General features: G+C 46.4%; 1 protein-coding gene across 1 annotated transcript; it reads right to left on the reverse strand.

The window, feature by feature from the left end:
- Positions 1-3,019: 3,019 nt before the first annotated feature.
- On the reverse strand, positions 3,020-12,405 carry LOC142837423 (uncharacterized). The gene is made up of 2 exons (XM_075952490.1): positions 12,302-12,405; positions 3,020-11,708 (listed from the first exon to the last, which is right to left on the reverse strand). Exon 2 carries the CDS (start codon positions 11,393-11,395, stop codon positions 9,953-9,955), a length of 1,443 nt encoding a protein of 480 aa, XP_075808605.1. The 5' UTR covers positions 11,396-11,708; positions 12,302-12,405; the 3' UTR covers positions 3,020-9,952.
- Between the last annotated feature and the right edge of the window lie 1,447 nt (positions 12,406-13,852).

The following is a 13,852-nucleotide window of genomic DNA, read 5'->3' on the forward strand; positions in this document are numbered from 1 at the left end:
TGCAGCGCCTCTCAGGGTGGTTGCCGGCTCCCCCCTTTCGCAGCCTCTTCTGCTGCCCCTGCTCCCTGGGTTTGCCAGTTACATCTCCTCTCGTCTCCATCACCTGCCTTCATGTGGTTATTACTCCACAACACTGCAGTCACCTGGAAGCCTGGGCTTCTCTAAGTGACTTCTGGGAACTATACCCAGTGGGGATCAGGGAGCTTCTTGGAACAACCGGCTGAGAGCTAGACCTCCCCTTTGTCATCTGTGAGCCATCCTGAACTGCTTTAGGAATGTGCTCTTGACCAATTAGAAACAACTCTGTGTTGACCTTATCGTTTCAAGGTTCCGGTAGAGAAGAGTTTTTAGGACGAAGAAGTGTGAAGTAGGACAGGATTGTTAGAGTACAAACAGAACAATAAGGAATGTGTGAAGTGATGAGTGTGACCTCAGAGTGTGTGTGAGGTTACTAAAAAGATCTTTTTTTCTTTTTTTGGTTTTTCGAGACAGGGTTTCTCTGTGGTTTTAGAGCCTGTCCTGGAACTAGCTCTTGTAGACCAGGCTGGTCTTGAACTCACAGAGATCCGCCTGCCTCTGCCTCCCAAGTGCTGGGATTAAAGGCGTGCGCCACCACCGCCCGGCCTAAAAAGATCTTTTACACACACCCCTGCCGCGCACAATGCCTGTCTGCACTCTATGTGCTACCATACAGTTCGCGAGCTTCAGGCAAGGGGCTGGAGGTTGAAACACACAAAGACTCAGAGAAAGAGACAGACACACGGACCTCTAAGTCTCTGGTAAGAAGCCCTTTATTCAATAGCACCACAGAGGCTTATATACCCAACAGTCAAGTGGGCCAACAGGTGAAAACCTTGTCCTCTGATCCTCAAGGCCAAGGCAACACGGGCTTGTGAAGCAGAGCTGGTAAACAACTTTGACACAGCTTTCAGTAACTCCTAACAGAAGGAAAGTAAAGATCAGGAATGTAGAGATCTGTGCTCAGAGTGTACCACAGTGCAATTTCTCAGTTACCTTATTTGCCACAGGGCCCCTGTAGCTCAAGCTGATTTCTGCCTGGGATTATTAAAGATGGGTGCCACCATCTAATTTGGATTCCTAAGACCACAAAGCTGACACTTTTTTTTTTAAAGTCAGGCTCTTACTTGTATCCCTGGCTGTTCTAGAACTTGATACAGACCAGGATTTCCTGGACCTCAGAGAGCTGTTGCTCCCTCTGCCCCACTCCCCCACACCCAGTGGCATATATACTTCTGAGATTAAAGGTGTACCCTACCACCATTTTCAGACAGGGCCTCACAAAGCCCAGGCTTACCGTGAACTCCTGCTGGTCCTCCTGCCTTTACTTCCTAAGAACAGGAGTACAGGTGTGTGCCACCATGTCTGCTTTGAACCAGGGCTTTCTGCATGCTAGCTATCAATGAGCAAATCTCGGCCCAAGGAATTGTCACTTTAAAGATCAGGGCACAAGCCGGGCGGTGGTGGCGCACGCCTTTAATCCCAGCACTTGGGAGGCAGAGGCAGGCGGATCTCTGTGAGTTCGAGACCAGCCTGGTCTACAGAGTGAGTTCCAGGACAGGTTCCAAAGCCACGGAGAAACCCTGTCTCGAAAAACCAAAAAAAAAAAAAAAAAAAAAGATCAGGGCACAAGCTGCTTACCTTCTGTCATCCTAAAGTGCAGCAAGGGATTAGGGTCTGGGTCATCATGCCCTTCCGGCTTCCTGTGGTCGTGTTCCTAGGACGCGGTGGCGCTTGCTTATAACCCTAGCACTCAAGAGGCCAGTGTTAATCCCGCCAGGTGACAGTAAGATTTTGAGCCAAATTGAAGGAAGCTTTAATTAAATACTGGCCGGGATGATGGACCCAGGCTGGGTCCATTTCTGGATTCCCAGAAAATGGTGATGGTTGTGAGTCACATTTTGCAGAGGCTTAAAAAGGCAACACCATATTTCCCATCAGGTCCAATCAGGGAAAGTATATATCCTGATGCACTTCCTGCCTGCATATCTACATCCAATGGGGGGCAAGTGTCCATCCTGATGCATTTCCTGCTCACAAGTGATCGGGCTGGTGCAAGTCTAACAGTGGCTTGTTATCTTACATGAACAGTAGCCTCAAGTATTTCAGGAACTATCTGTCCCTGGGTAAATGGCTTCACAGGTTAGAGTTATTTTTGTTTTGTTTCATGGCTCTCTTACACACAGTAATTAAAACTTTAAAAACTAAAATGAAAACAAAAAAATCTTAGCTTCTACTGTAGAAATGTACCTCGGGGCCCCTGAAACAGCTGCACCCAAAGGTGTCTGGTGTCCCAGGAAGAGATTTTCCCCAAAAGGAAAAAGCAGCTTCTGGTTGAACCCAAAAGGAGAACAGTGAAGTGGAGGTCTACGGACCACAGCAGAGTTCTGGAGCCCAGGCAATGCACACGAAGGTAGAGCAAGGGGGGCTTGCTGAAGCCCTGCCAGGCCACTACCTGGGTGGGCAGGTGGGTGACTCCAGGAGTGTCACCACTTCCCCCGACCAACATCTAAATGGTCCTGTTTGGTGGACCATAGCCAGGTCCACCACCTACTCTTGCCTTGTTTAGCCCTTTAGACCCTCAATTGGAATTACCAACGACACAGGTACCTCTCTGTAGGATCAATAGTAAGTTTTTTATTTAAATTTTTTTTTTCGAGACAGGGTTTCTCTGTGGTTTTGGAGCCTGTCCTGGAACTAGCTCTTGTAGACCAGGGTGGTCTCAAACTCACAGAGATCCACCTACCTCTGCCTCCCAAGTGCTGGGATTAAAGGCGTGCGCCATCACCGCCAGGCTCAATAGTAAGTTTCTAAAAAGTTAGTGGACTCAGTGAATCAATTACTCCCAGAGGGAGGGCCATGCAACACCCATTTGCAAAACAATGAATTCCCCTGGTAGGTGCTCAAGAGCAGAGCAAGGTCCCCAAGATAGGCTAAAGGGTGCTCCTGGTGAAGCCCCTGTTAATCCCACAAAATAAGAATAATGACCACTGACCACAAATTACGGCCAAATCAAAGCAAGCTTTATTCTGTGCACAGCAGAGCCAGTAGCCTGGCAACTGTCCCACCAGCTGCTCCCAAGTAATCACACAGAGGCTTAATATTCATTATAAATGGCCAGCCAAGAACTCAGGCTTGTTACTAGCTAACTCTTATGTTTCTATGTATGCCTTGTCACATGGTGTCATACATCTTCTCAGTACAGCATGCCCACCTCGCTTCTCTCTGCATCTGTTCCTCACTCCCAGACTCCACCCTTCTTCCCAGCATTTCCCTAGTTTGGCTCTCCCACCTAACCTCTACCTGTCCAGATATTGGTCAGTCAGCTTCTTTATTAAACCAATCACAGTGACATATATTCACACAGTATAGAGGAACAGTCCACGTTTCTGCCTGCTTGTCTAAATAAAAAACACTTTACCTCTTTTGTGAGCTTCTTTTCTGAATCTGGTGACAAGGAAAAGTATAACTATCTAGTCTTCAACTTCATCAGAGACCTGAGAATGACATAATATTACCTTAGTAAACAGGAAGTGCAGAACAAACAACTTCCCAAACTAAGAAATGACAGAAACAGCTGGCTGCCTGGACAGTCACCAGAGATTCCTCTGTAACATTGGGGCATCCATCTTCAGCCTACAGGCCTAGAATATCTGACAGACTTTTCTGTAAAGCAGGAATTTTGAAGGACTGTCCCACATTGTCTTGGCAAAGTCCGACAGTCACTTTCTTTATGATCCTGCTTGTCCAATTAGGACAGCATACTGTCAGCAGTTGAGAAAAGGGCAGTTTCTTGCCCAGTGCATAACTTTTGCCACAAAGAAAGCAAACTCCATATGGAGGCTCTTTGATGCCCATCATCTTCTCTGAAGTAGATTGGTGCTGCCAGGAGGAGACATGTCTCATTGTCATTTAAAAAAAAAATCTTATGTTATTAAAACATCTTAAATGCCATATTCTGATGATCTCTGAAGTCTTTGAAGACTGCCTGTCTATCTGAAATATGTTTGACCTTGAAAACATACTTAACTACAAGTTTGATTGTAATGTAACTGGTAAACTGTATTGCTTCATTACCCTAACTTTCAAGGACTAGAAATTTACATTCCATTGTTAAATGAGCTGTTTAGACACAATACCTCAAACAAGAATAGAAACATATTCAGTATGGTTTAACAAAAATAACCTTAAATTTGTATCACTATACAAAAATATCTTAAACAAAAGTAAAAACTTCTAATCAGTATAAAAATAACCTCAAATTTGTATCAATATACAAAAGTCCATACCAATGTAAAATATTTAAGATTAGTAGTTTTTTGGTTTAAAAGTAGATTCAATAATCTACCCTTTTATCCTATCATTTAACCCCTCCCTTTTTCTTTTCAGAAGATCCCTGAATCTAATCTCCTTTGTTCAGTTTTTTCCGACCATTACCAATAATAACAACTTGTAACCAACCCCCATAAACAATGACAAGTATCCATAACCCACTGAACAACCAAAAACTGCCCACCCCACCTCTTGGGAATGTGGGCGTCGTGTTCTTAAAATTGCTTCCTGCTGTTTGGGGGTGATGGCATCTTTAGGGGACCCTGAGAAAACTGGGACCATTGTCAAGTCCTGGGAGAGCCAGCTGTAGTATCACTTGCTGTCCAGTTGCACTGGAGGAGCCTGTGAGGCTGCCTCATCACAGCTAGCCACCTGGAAATTGTCCTGAGAAGTTTGGAGTTCAAAGCCGATCTTTGGGTGGTGTCTGTCAGGGTAATGGCCTTACCACAATGCAGGTGGAATCGTTGTGGGGCCCCATCATCCTTTTGGAGACGTCAAAGGTTGCTGTTAGGAATGGTCACGGTTCACTGCAGAAAACTTGAGCATTTTAAATGTCATATGCAGCAGATTACAAAAAGGTTAAAGGACCACAATTTATTAAGTACATCCAGAGTAACAAAAACTTAATTCCTAGTTACCTGATGGTAACCCAAACCCGGAAATCATGTACAGGAAGCTAATAAATCTTTTTTCTAGAATTAGTATTCTATATGACCATTAATATCATGACAGAGGAGTAAAGATGGAGCAGAGGTTAAGAGCACTAGCTGCTCTTCCTGAGGTGTGGTGCTGAGTGCCCAGCAACCACAAGGTGGCTCACAACCATCTCTAAGATCTGGTGTCCTCTTCTGGCATGCAGGAATAACACTGTATACATAACAAAAAAATAAATCTCAAAAATACATAAAAATTTAATATATATGTATATACATATATTAAGTTTATAAATTTTGAGAAATATTTATACTTGCTTTGCCGGGGGGGGGGGGGGGGGGTGGTGGTGGCGCAGGCCTTTAATCCCAGCACTGGCAAGGCAAAGGCAGGTGGATCTCTGTGCTTTCAAGTCCAGCCTGGCCTACAAGAGCTACTTCCAGGACAGGTTCCAAAAGCTACAGAGAAACCCTGTCTCAACCCCCTCCCCCCAGAAAAAAAAACAACAACAACAAAAAAGTTTTAAAGACTCAAAGTAAAACCAAAGGATTGAGAACAGTGGCAATAGAATAGTCACTTAATTTTGGCTTTCCTTCTGTCCCTTAGCAGGTGTCTCATAACATGAATAGAGATTTTTGGATTTTCCTTTTAACAGGAGAGGGCTATGGAGAGGTTAGATTAGGCAAGACAGTACTTCTTAAGTCTTTGGAACATGGGTGTGCTGGAAGAACCAAGAACCTGGGGCACTGGGAAGTCTCTACTGGGGCCTATAGGTTTAGGTTCCTCTTGTCTTACTACCTATCACTGGATGGTAACTGAGAAAGCAGGATTCAATCCAACTGCACATAGCCTAATTCCCCAGGTTCTTCCTTCATTCCAGTGTGAGTTTTCAGAATCACAAATGTTCCAGAATTAAGTTGGAAAATGACCACAACCGACAATTAGAGTTGGTTTTAGAGGGGTTGGGAGTTATGGTAAAGGGATTTGGCCTCCCCAACTCTGGGGTTTGACTGATCTTTATGGCCAAACTGTCTCAAATGACTTTAGAAGCCCTCAATATAAATTGGAAATTATGTTGCATGCATTACCATCGGAGTTCAGGAAATATAGAAATATATTTCTATGTAGAAATATAGAAAAAATGATTAGAACCCTAAAAGAAATTCTCATAAACTCACTCCATGTGAAAGAATTTAGGGATAGCCACCCCCAATGGTCCCCAGGGCACATAAAGAGCACAGATTACCTAATCTCTGAATCCCTGAAGAGATTGCAATTAACTCTGGATAAGAACTTTCCTCAAATCCTTAAATCCAGGCTGCACAACTGATCAGGTACTACCTGACTACCTGTTCCAACCTGGGGAAATGTTCTAGGCCACCAACTCAAGACTGACTACCCGGAACCAAGACGGGAAGACCCCTAGATTGTGATTCTTTGGATGCTCCCCGCTGTTAAGGTTGGTAGCATTCACAGCTTAAGAAGGCACTAGAGGATCCCGTGGAAGAAGGGGGGAGGGGTGCCAAAAATGCAAAGACACTAAATGGCATCCCCTCAAAGCTCTCAGATCTCTAAGGTTTACTGCTTTGTTACTGACTTGCTTTTACTCCTTTCCTTAGACTATGGAAGCCATAACGTTAGTCTTGGTCTGTTGGATTATGTTCTTAGCTGATTACTGCAAACTCTGTCCCTTCCAACTTGGAATGGGCTGGGGACATTTACAACTGGAAAAAAAAAAAAGCAAGGCATCCTGATGTATGTTTGTCCAGCCCAGGGAAGCAAATCCTGCAGGGTAGTGCTTCTTGGAGCTACAAAACCATTCCCCCCCTGGAAGACCCTTTGGGGTGACACCTCTGACTTTGCACTCACCTGAATGCAAGTCAAACAGCAATTTGAGATGTTTTGAAGTATCTCCCAATGTCTGGGTAACCAAACATGGGGAGAGATTAAGTTCTGAGATTTTCTTAGGTAATAAGAACATTGCTTTGTGGCTGGCAATTAACCAGTTCTTCCCTAATAGACTGGGGATGCAGACTTTCTCATCCAGTTATATAAATTACCCACGGCAATTTTGATGGGTTCCCATGCCAGAGTAATTCAGTCTCCTTTGGAGAGCTCATAGGGGTGTCTTCACTGAAGCAGAGTGGGGGCTCAGGAATGGCCAATGGCTCCAAGACGGTTTGGGGCAAAGGTCCCCAGGAGCTGCATCCCTTGCTCTCTGATCTGCGTAATTTTTTTTAAATTTATTTATTAAAGATTTCTGTCTCTTCCCCGCCACCGCCTCCCATTTCCCTCCCCCCCCCCGCCTGAAAAGCAATCAGGGTTCCCTGTCCTGTGGGAAGTCCAAGGAGCCCCCACCTCCATCCAGGTCTAGTAAGTTGAGCATCGAAACTGCCTAGCAATGGCAATGGGTTTCTGATCCTACTGCACGTACTGGCTTTGTGGGAGCCTAGGCAGTTTCGATGCTCAACTTACTAGATCTGATCTGCGTAATTATGCTCCTGGGTTTGGGGGCTACTGTCCTTCTGATGCTCCCTGAGCGCACTATGACCAGTTCATCAAGCAGCTAGATGACCTCCAACAATTGGATCATCTCCCTCTTTGTAATGTATTTCCTTCTGAGGTTAATCGGGCTCTTTGGACATGAGCTGTGGCAAAGGCATATTGGTTGTCTGTGTAAATGTTCCGTTTTTGCTTCCCTTGGCCCATTTCAATGCCTGAGTTAAGGCCATTATTCCTCTCTTTGGGCCAATGTGCCTCTTGGACAGAGCTTATGACCAAACGACTCCTTTCTGGCCCAGAACTACTGCTGCCCCAGTATTCCTAGTTCCTTCACAGACAAAACTATTGCCTTGACTGTGAAGGGGCCAGCCATGAGGTCTAGCCAGCTACCCTGAATGACATCGAGGATCTCCAGTCATGTATGGTTTCCTGAGGGTCACTGTCCAGTAATGGGGTACCAAAGTTGATGGCCATGGTCAAAAGCCAATCTATCCTTATCTAGGAGAAGGGCCTCATATTGGGCTAGACAGCATTAAACATCCAGCAATTAGTGGCATCTTTTAATAGAGTCCCAATGCACTGTACATGGGGTTGTTGTGGTTAGATTCTGTACCAGGGTAAGTTTGTCTGCCTCTTTTACAAGGATTGCGGTCGCTGCCATGGCTCACAGACAAGGGTGTCAGGAGCCGTTTCCTCCTAGGATTATTACAGGAACCATCACCCTTGGAGATGTCAGGAAGAGGTAAGGAGAGCCTACACAAGAGCCACTTTCAAGTTCCTTTAAGATCTGCTAATCAACCGGGTGGTGGTGGCACACGCCTTTAATCCCAGCACTTGGGAGGCAGAGGCAGGTGGATCTCTGTGAGTTCGAGACCAGCCTGGTCTACAGAGCTAGTTCCAGGACAGGCTCCAAAGCCACAGAGAAACCCTGTCTCGAAAAAAACAAAAACAAACAAACAAACAAAAAAAAAGATCTGCTAATCAGCCGGGCGGTGGTGACGCACACCTTTAATCCCAGCACTCAGCAGAGGCAGGCAAATCTGAGTTCGAGACCAGCCTGGTCTACAAGAGCTAGTTCCAGGACAGGCTCCAAAGCTACAGAGAAACCCTGTCTTGAAAAACAACAACAAAACAAAAACAAACAAACAAAAAAAAGAAGACATGCTAACTTCCCTCAGTGCACTCCACAAAGGGGTTTTAAGCCCTTGCCGTGGCTGAACACAAGGGTATGGCAACGCCAACAAACTTAGGTATCCAGAGGCAGCAATACCCAATGAAACCCCAGAACACCCTAATGTGCCTCTTTGTGGTTGGAAAAGGGATTCAAATTATGACTTCCTGGTTGAGGGCTTCATCAAAGATGGCAGAAGATTTGCTGAACCCGAGGTAATCGGGTCTAGTTCAGTTGCCCCCGATATTCTCAGTTCAGGGTCAGCCTGTTTAAATGTAGACAGGCTGACTTAATTCTGACAAGGGAAAAGAAAAATGCCTCCTTTAGATCCAGTACAGTATAAAACTGATGCTCAGACAGCAGCATGCTGAATGAACAGAGTATCAGGGTTGGGAACAGTTGGGCAAACAGGTTCCCCCCGTTCATGTGCTCTCCTTAAATCCTATACTGTACTAATCCCAGGTTTTGGACTGGTAATAAGGGGGGTTCCATGCTGAGTGGCATGCCTGCCTTGAGGAGGCAACTGAGTCCCTCTCTGGTCTCTGTACTGATGGGATACTGTCTGACACAGATGGGCATGGCCTGAGAAGTCAGCTGGACTCTAACTGGTAACACATGCTTGGACAGACCGGAAGAACTATCTCTGGCCCAGAGAGCTGCATCACTTACTCTTTTAATTTCCTCTCAGGGCCTTGGATCAGACCCTAGAGGAGGAAGAAGAGGAGGAACTCCTCACTTAAGGGACAGGTGATGGTCAGGGCTGTGGCTGGGCACCCTAGTTAGGCATATCCCCTGAGAATAAGCTAGTTGCCTGGAGCTTGCTTAGGTCTCTTCCCAGCAAAGGGAACGGGCATTCGGGGATAGTCATGAAGGAATCAATCACTGTCCCCATTCCCAGATTCCCAGTCCACTTATATTTCCTGACTTCCCCTGCATTTCCATTGTTTGAATGGTGAGCAGCCCCCAAGGTTTTTGAAATACCAAATGTGAGCTGGGCGGTGGTGGTGCACGCCTTTAATCCCAGACAGAGGCAAGTGGATCTCTGTGAGTTTGTAGCCAACCTGGTCTACAGAGCTAGCTCCAAGGACAGGCTCCAAAGCTAGAGATCCTGCGGGGTTGGGGGGTGGTGGTGGTGGTAATGGGACACAAAAAAAAAACAAAACAAAGGTGAAGGCCCCATGTTGACAAGGAAAAGTTTATAGGTTGACACTAATTAAAAAGATTACCATAGACTCTTGGGGGCCTAAATTGAAAAAAGCTATGGCCTCACTATTGTCCTCAAGCAAAACGTGGCTTTGGCCAGGGAGGACCTACCCATCTCTGTTGGGGGCATTCATGCTTCCAGTGCCCCAACTCCTTGCAGTAAGCACACTGGTTTCTTCGCAGGGGCCTGCTCCTTTGGTTGTGCGCAGAGGTGATAGCCTTAGTCAATTGCCTTATTAGCAGCTGCTGTTGTTTGTATTCTCTATTATTAAACACGTCCTGGGCTATTTCCAGTAATTCCAACCTACTCATACTCGGATATTCATCCATGTTTAGAATTACATCCCGTATATCTGGGGCAGACTGAAATATGAAGGTCAGGTCAACTGTGGAGAGGAAGATCGGGTCCTCTGGATCTATGGTTGTATATTCACGGTACGCCTCTAGGAGGCGCTCGAGAAACGCTGAAGGCAATTCATCCTTACCTTGTCTCACGGCTGCCACCTTGGAAAGGTCAGTGGGCTTCCGGGCTGCTAGTTTCAATCCCTGAAGCAAAACCTGGTAGTATTCCCTGAGGGACTTCCTACCTTTCTCTATCCTAGAATTCCAGTCTGCACTCTGCCAAAGCAGGAGAAGTCTGTCAGGCAGTTCAGAGAGCCCAGGAAATGCTTTAGATGCTTCTGTCAGAATCCGTTCCCTCTCCTCACTTGTGAATAACACATAAAAGATACGCTTGCAATCATCCAAACTGGGATGGTAGATGAGAAAGATAGATTCAACTAGAGAGGTTAGGGGCTTGGGGTCTGTGCTGAAAGGAGGGTACTGCGCCTTCCAGTTAAGAAGATCAATGGTGGTTAAAGGCACCACATCTATGCAGCTCGCGTTGGTGCTGGAAGGTCGGTTCTGGATGTTCTGGTTATGAAGATCAGTGCTGGTGAAAGGCACACAGACATCACAAGGCTGGGATACAGCTTGGTGTTGAGGTGGGGATTGAGTGAGCGGTTTGGGTTGAGGCGGGGGCTGAGGTTGAGTCAGGGGTTGGGGTTGAGGTGGGGATTGAGTAGGGGGCTGAGTCAGGGGTTTGGATTGAGGCGGGGACTGAGGTTGAGACAGGGGTTGAGATTGAGGCGGAGGCTGAGTCAGGGGTTGGAGTTGGGGCTGGGACTGAGGAGGGCGAGGCGATGGGGGATGAAGGCCATTTACGATTATATACTCCTTCATCCATACTGGTGGCTTAGATGTTGCTTGTGCCCAAGGCAAAATGTATCCCAACTGGTTCATGAGGTTGGGTAGCTTGAGCACAGCCTCATAAACGGCCCATGCCACCTTGGGATCGAAGGTGCCCTCAGGGGGCCATTCAACCCCTAATGAGGGCCATTTCTGTTCACAGAGGGCCTGGAGTTGTTCCTTGGTAATCCTCTTAATCTTACGAGAGTAAAGTAAGTCAAAATTTTCCAGTACACACTTTAAGGGAGTATCAACTTTACAATAATCAACTTTACTAGTCTTATTACCCATTTTGTTGTCCAGTCACCCCAAGTCCAAACCACAGAAGACTAGGGACAAAGAGGCAGGAAAGAAAAAACAGCACAGGGCACAGGGGGACAAGAACGAGTGTGACTTCTCCTTAGCGCCCAGATGGGATCCCAACAGAACCAGGACCAGATGTCATAGAAGGAAAACTAAGACTTACTGATAGAGGCCTCCTGAGACAGATGCTTACTGGTTTTCTTTGGATGTAGTCCTGGGCCAGCCAAACAAGAGGTGAGCCTGAGGTCCTTGAGCCTGGGGTCTGAAGGTGCACACGTGGCGGGAAGCGACGCTGCAGTCCCTGAGGTTCAAAGGGAAGGGTCCGCGTTTTAAATTTGGGAAGAGGGTCTTATATCATTCAAGCCTCCAAATATCAATCCCACCGAATAAGGACAGAGACCACTTTATTCCGTGCAAAACCGTACAGACGGAGATTTTGCAAGTGGGTGAGTTTACAGAAAGAACAAGGCAGGTATGGAACTCTTCCTGGAATATCTGGTACAAAACATTCTGAGGTTATCGGGTCAGGAAAAGCCGAAAGCCGAGAACCGGAAACTTAGTTTTACAAAGTTTCAAAATGGCTGGGGCTCAACCCGGGCCCGGCGGCGGTGGTGGTGCACACCTTTAATCCCAGCACTCGGGAGGCAGTGAGGCAAGTGGATCTCTGTGAGTTCGAGGTCAGCCTGGTCTACAGCGTGAGTTCCAGGACAGCCAGGAACCCTGTCTCAAAAACTCAAAGGCTGTTGTTCTTAAATGGTGACCCAAATCCCTCCCGCCCAGTGGACGGGTCCTCGGTCCCACACTCTGCAGGACGCTGCTCCCGGAGGGAGGCCGTCCGGCTGATCGGTCCCGACTACAGCGGCCACCTCCGGCCGGACCCGACCCAGTACTCACCGTTCAGCCCCAAGCGCGGGATATCCCGGCCGCCGCCGCAGCCCCGGGTCACTCCGGTAACCGAACGGCTCCGACCGAACCGCTCCGGTCCCGCCAACAAACTTTTTTCCCCCTACTTCCCGCCCCCAGTGGGCGGCCCTAAGAACAAGAGCCAATCAGAGGCTAGGTCTCTGTGACGGATGGACCGATGAACCCGTAATACAGCTGCGTGGAGAAAGAAAGAGTGGTCCTCCCCTCCCCCAGGGTCGCCCTTACCCAGAAAGGTGCCGGAGGCGGAGAAAAGTGGAAATGGCAGCCACGCTTAAAGGAGAGAGAGTGGAAAGAGGAGGGGGGAGAAGGAGGTGGGGAGAGAGGGCAGGAGGGGGAGAAGAAAGGAGGGAGGAAGAGGAGTAGAGGGAGGGAGAGAGAGAAGAGAGGGAGAGACTGGTGGAAAGTGAGAAATGGATCCCTTGTGCAGAAATCTGCTTAGCCTGGCAGAAAGGAACTTGTGAGGAAGACACAGCCGGGGAGCATGCTATCACACAAGAGAATCTGCAGTTAGAGACGACCAGGCATTCAAAAGGCAGTGCTTTTCACGGGTCATGCCTATGTGAATTTAACCTCCATCAGAATTGTAAATCTCTGTGGACTGGCCTTCCAACCGTCAGCTGCTGATCTACTGGGTAACCTTGCGGATCTCATGACCTGACAGAATACTTGTTTTTAAGACAATTGGCAGCTATTGGAAAGTCTCCAGCTTCTCCAGGGCCTAGGAACTTGACTTTGCTTGTTTCACGATACATGAAGTCTAAAGCCAAAATTGTAGTACGTAGGAGAAGGTGCTATCGCCTGTTCCAAATGCACGCCACACATAAACAGGACACACATCACTGCCCGGCGAGACATCATCTTTTACAATATCCACAATACCACAAAATATTTTTGAGTAACTCTAATCATACAAATGGAAAAACCTGCATGACAAGAAATTTAAATCTTTGAAGAAAGAAATTTAAGGCATCAGAAAATGGAAAGATCTCCTATTCTCTTGTGAAGATAGAGCCAACACAGCAAGTCTTGTTGTAAGCCATCTACAGATTCGATGCAAAAGCCCATTCAAATTATAACAAAATTCTTTACAGACTTTGAAAGAACAATCCTCAACTTTATAAGAAAATATAAGAACTCAGAATAGCTTAAACAATTTTAAAATCCTACACAATTAAGGAACTTTTGAATGCATTACAATCTCTTGACTTTAAAACTTTCCTACAGAACCACAGTATTAAAATCAATCCACGGGGCTGGAGAGATAGCTCAGTGGTTAAGAGCACTGCCTGCTCATCCAAAGGTCCTGAGTTCAATTCCCAGCAACCATGTAATGAGATCACAACCATCTGTAATGAGATCTAGTACCTTCTGGCCTACAGGAATATATGCAGGCAGAACACTGTATACATAATAAATAAGTAAATCTTAAAAAAATAAATAAATAAAAAAATAAAATCAATCCACTTGGATATAAATTTATATGCCTACAAACTAAAGATTTTTGACCAAGAAGCAAAATTG

This window comes from Microtus pennsylvanicus, chromosome 18 (genome assembly GCF_037038515.1).
Source record: "Microtus pennsylvanicus isolate mMicPen1 chromosome 18, mMicPen1.hap1, whole genome shotgun sequence".
Classification (NCBI taxonomy): Eukaryota; Metazoa; Chordata; class Mammalia; order Rodentia; family Cricetidae; genus Microtus; species Microtus pennsylvanicus.

Coding starts and splice junctions, on each gene's coding strand:
- LOC142837423 (XM_075952490.1), bottom strand. CDS start 11,395: ATGGGTAATAAGACTAGTAAAGTTGATTATTGTAAAGTTGATACTCCC.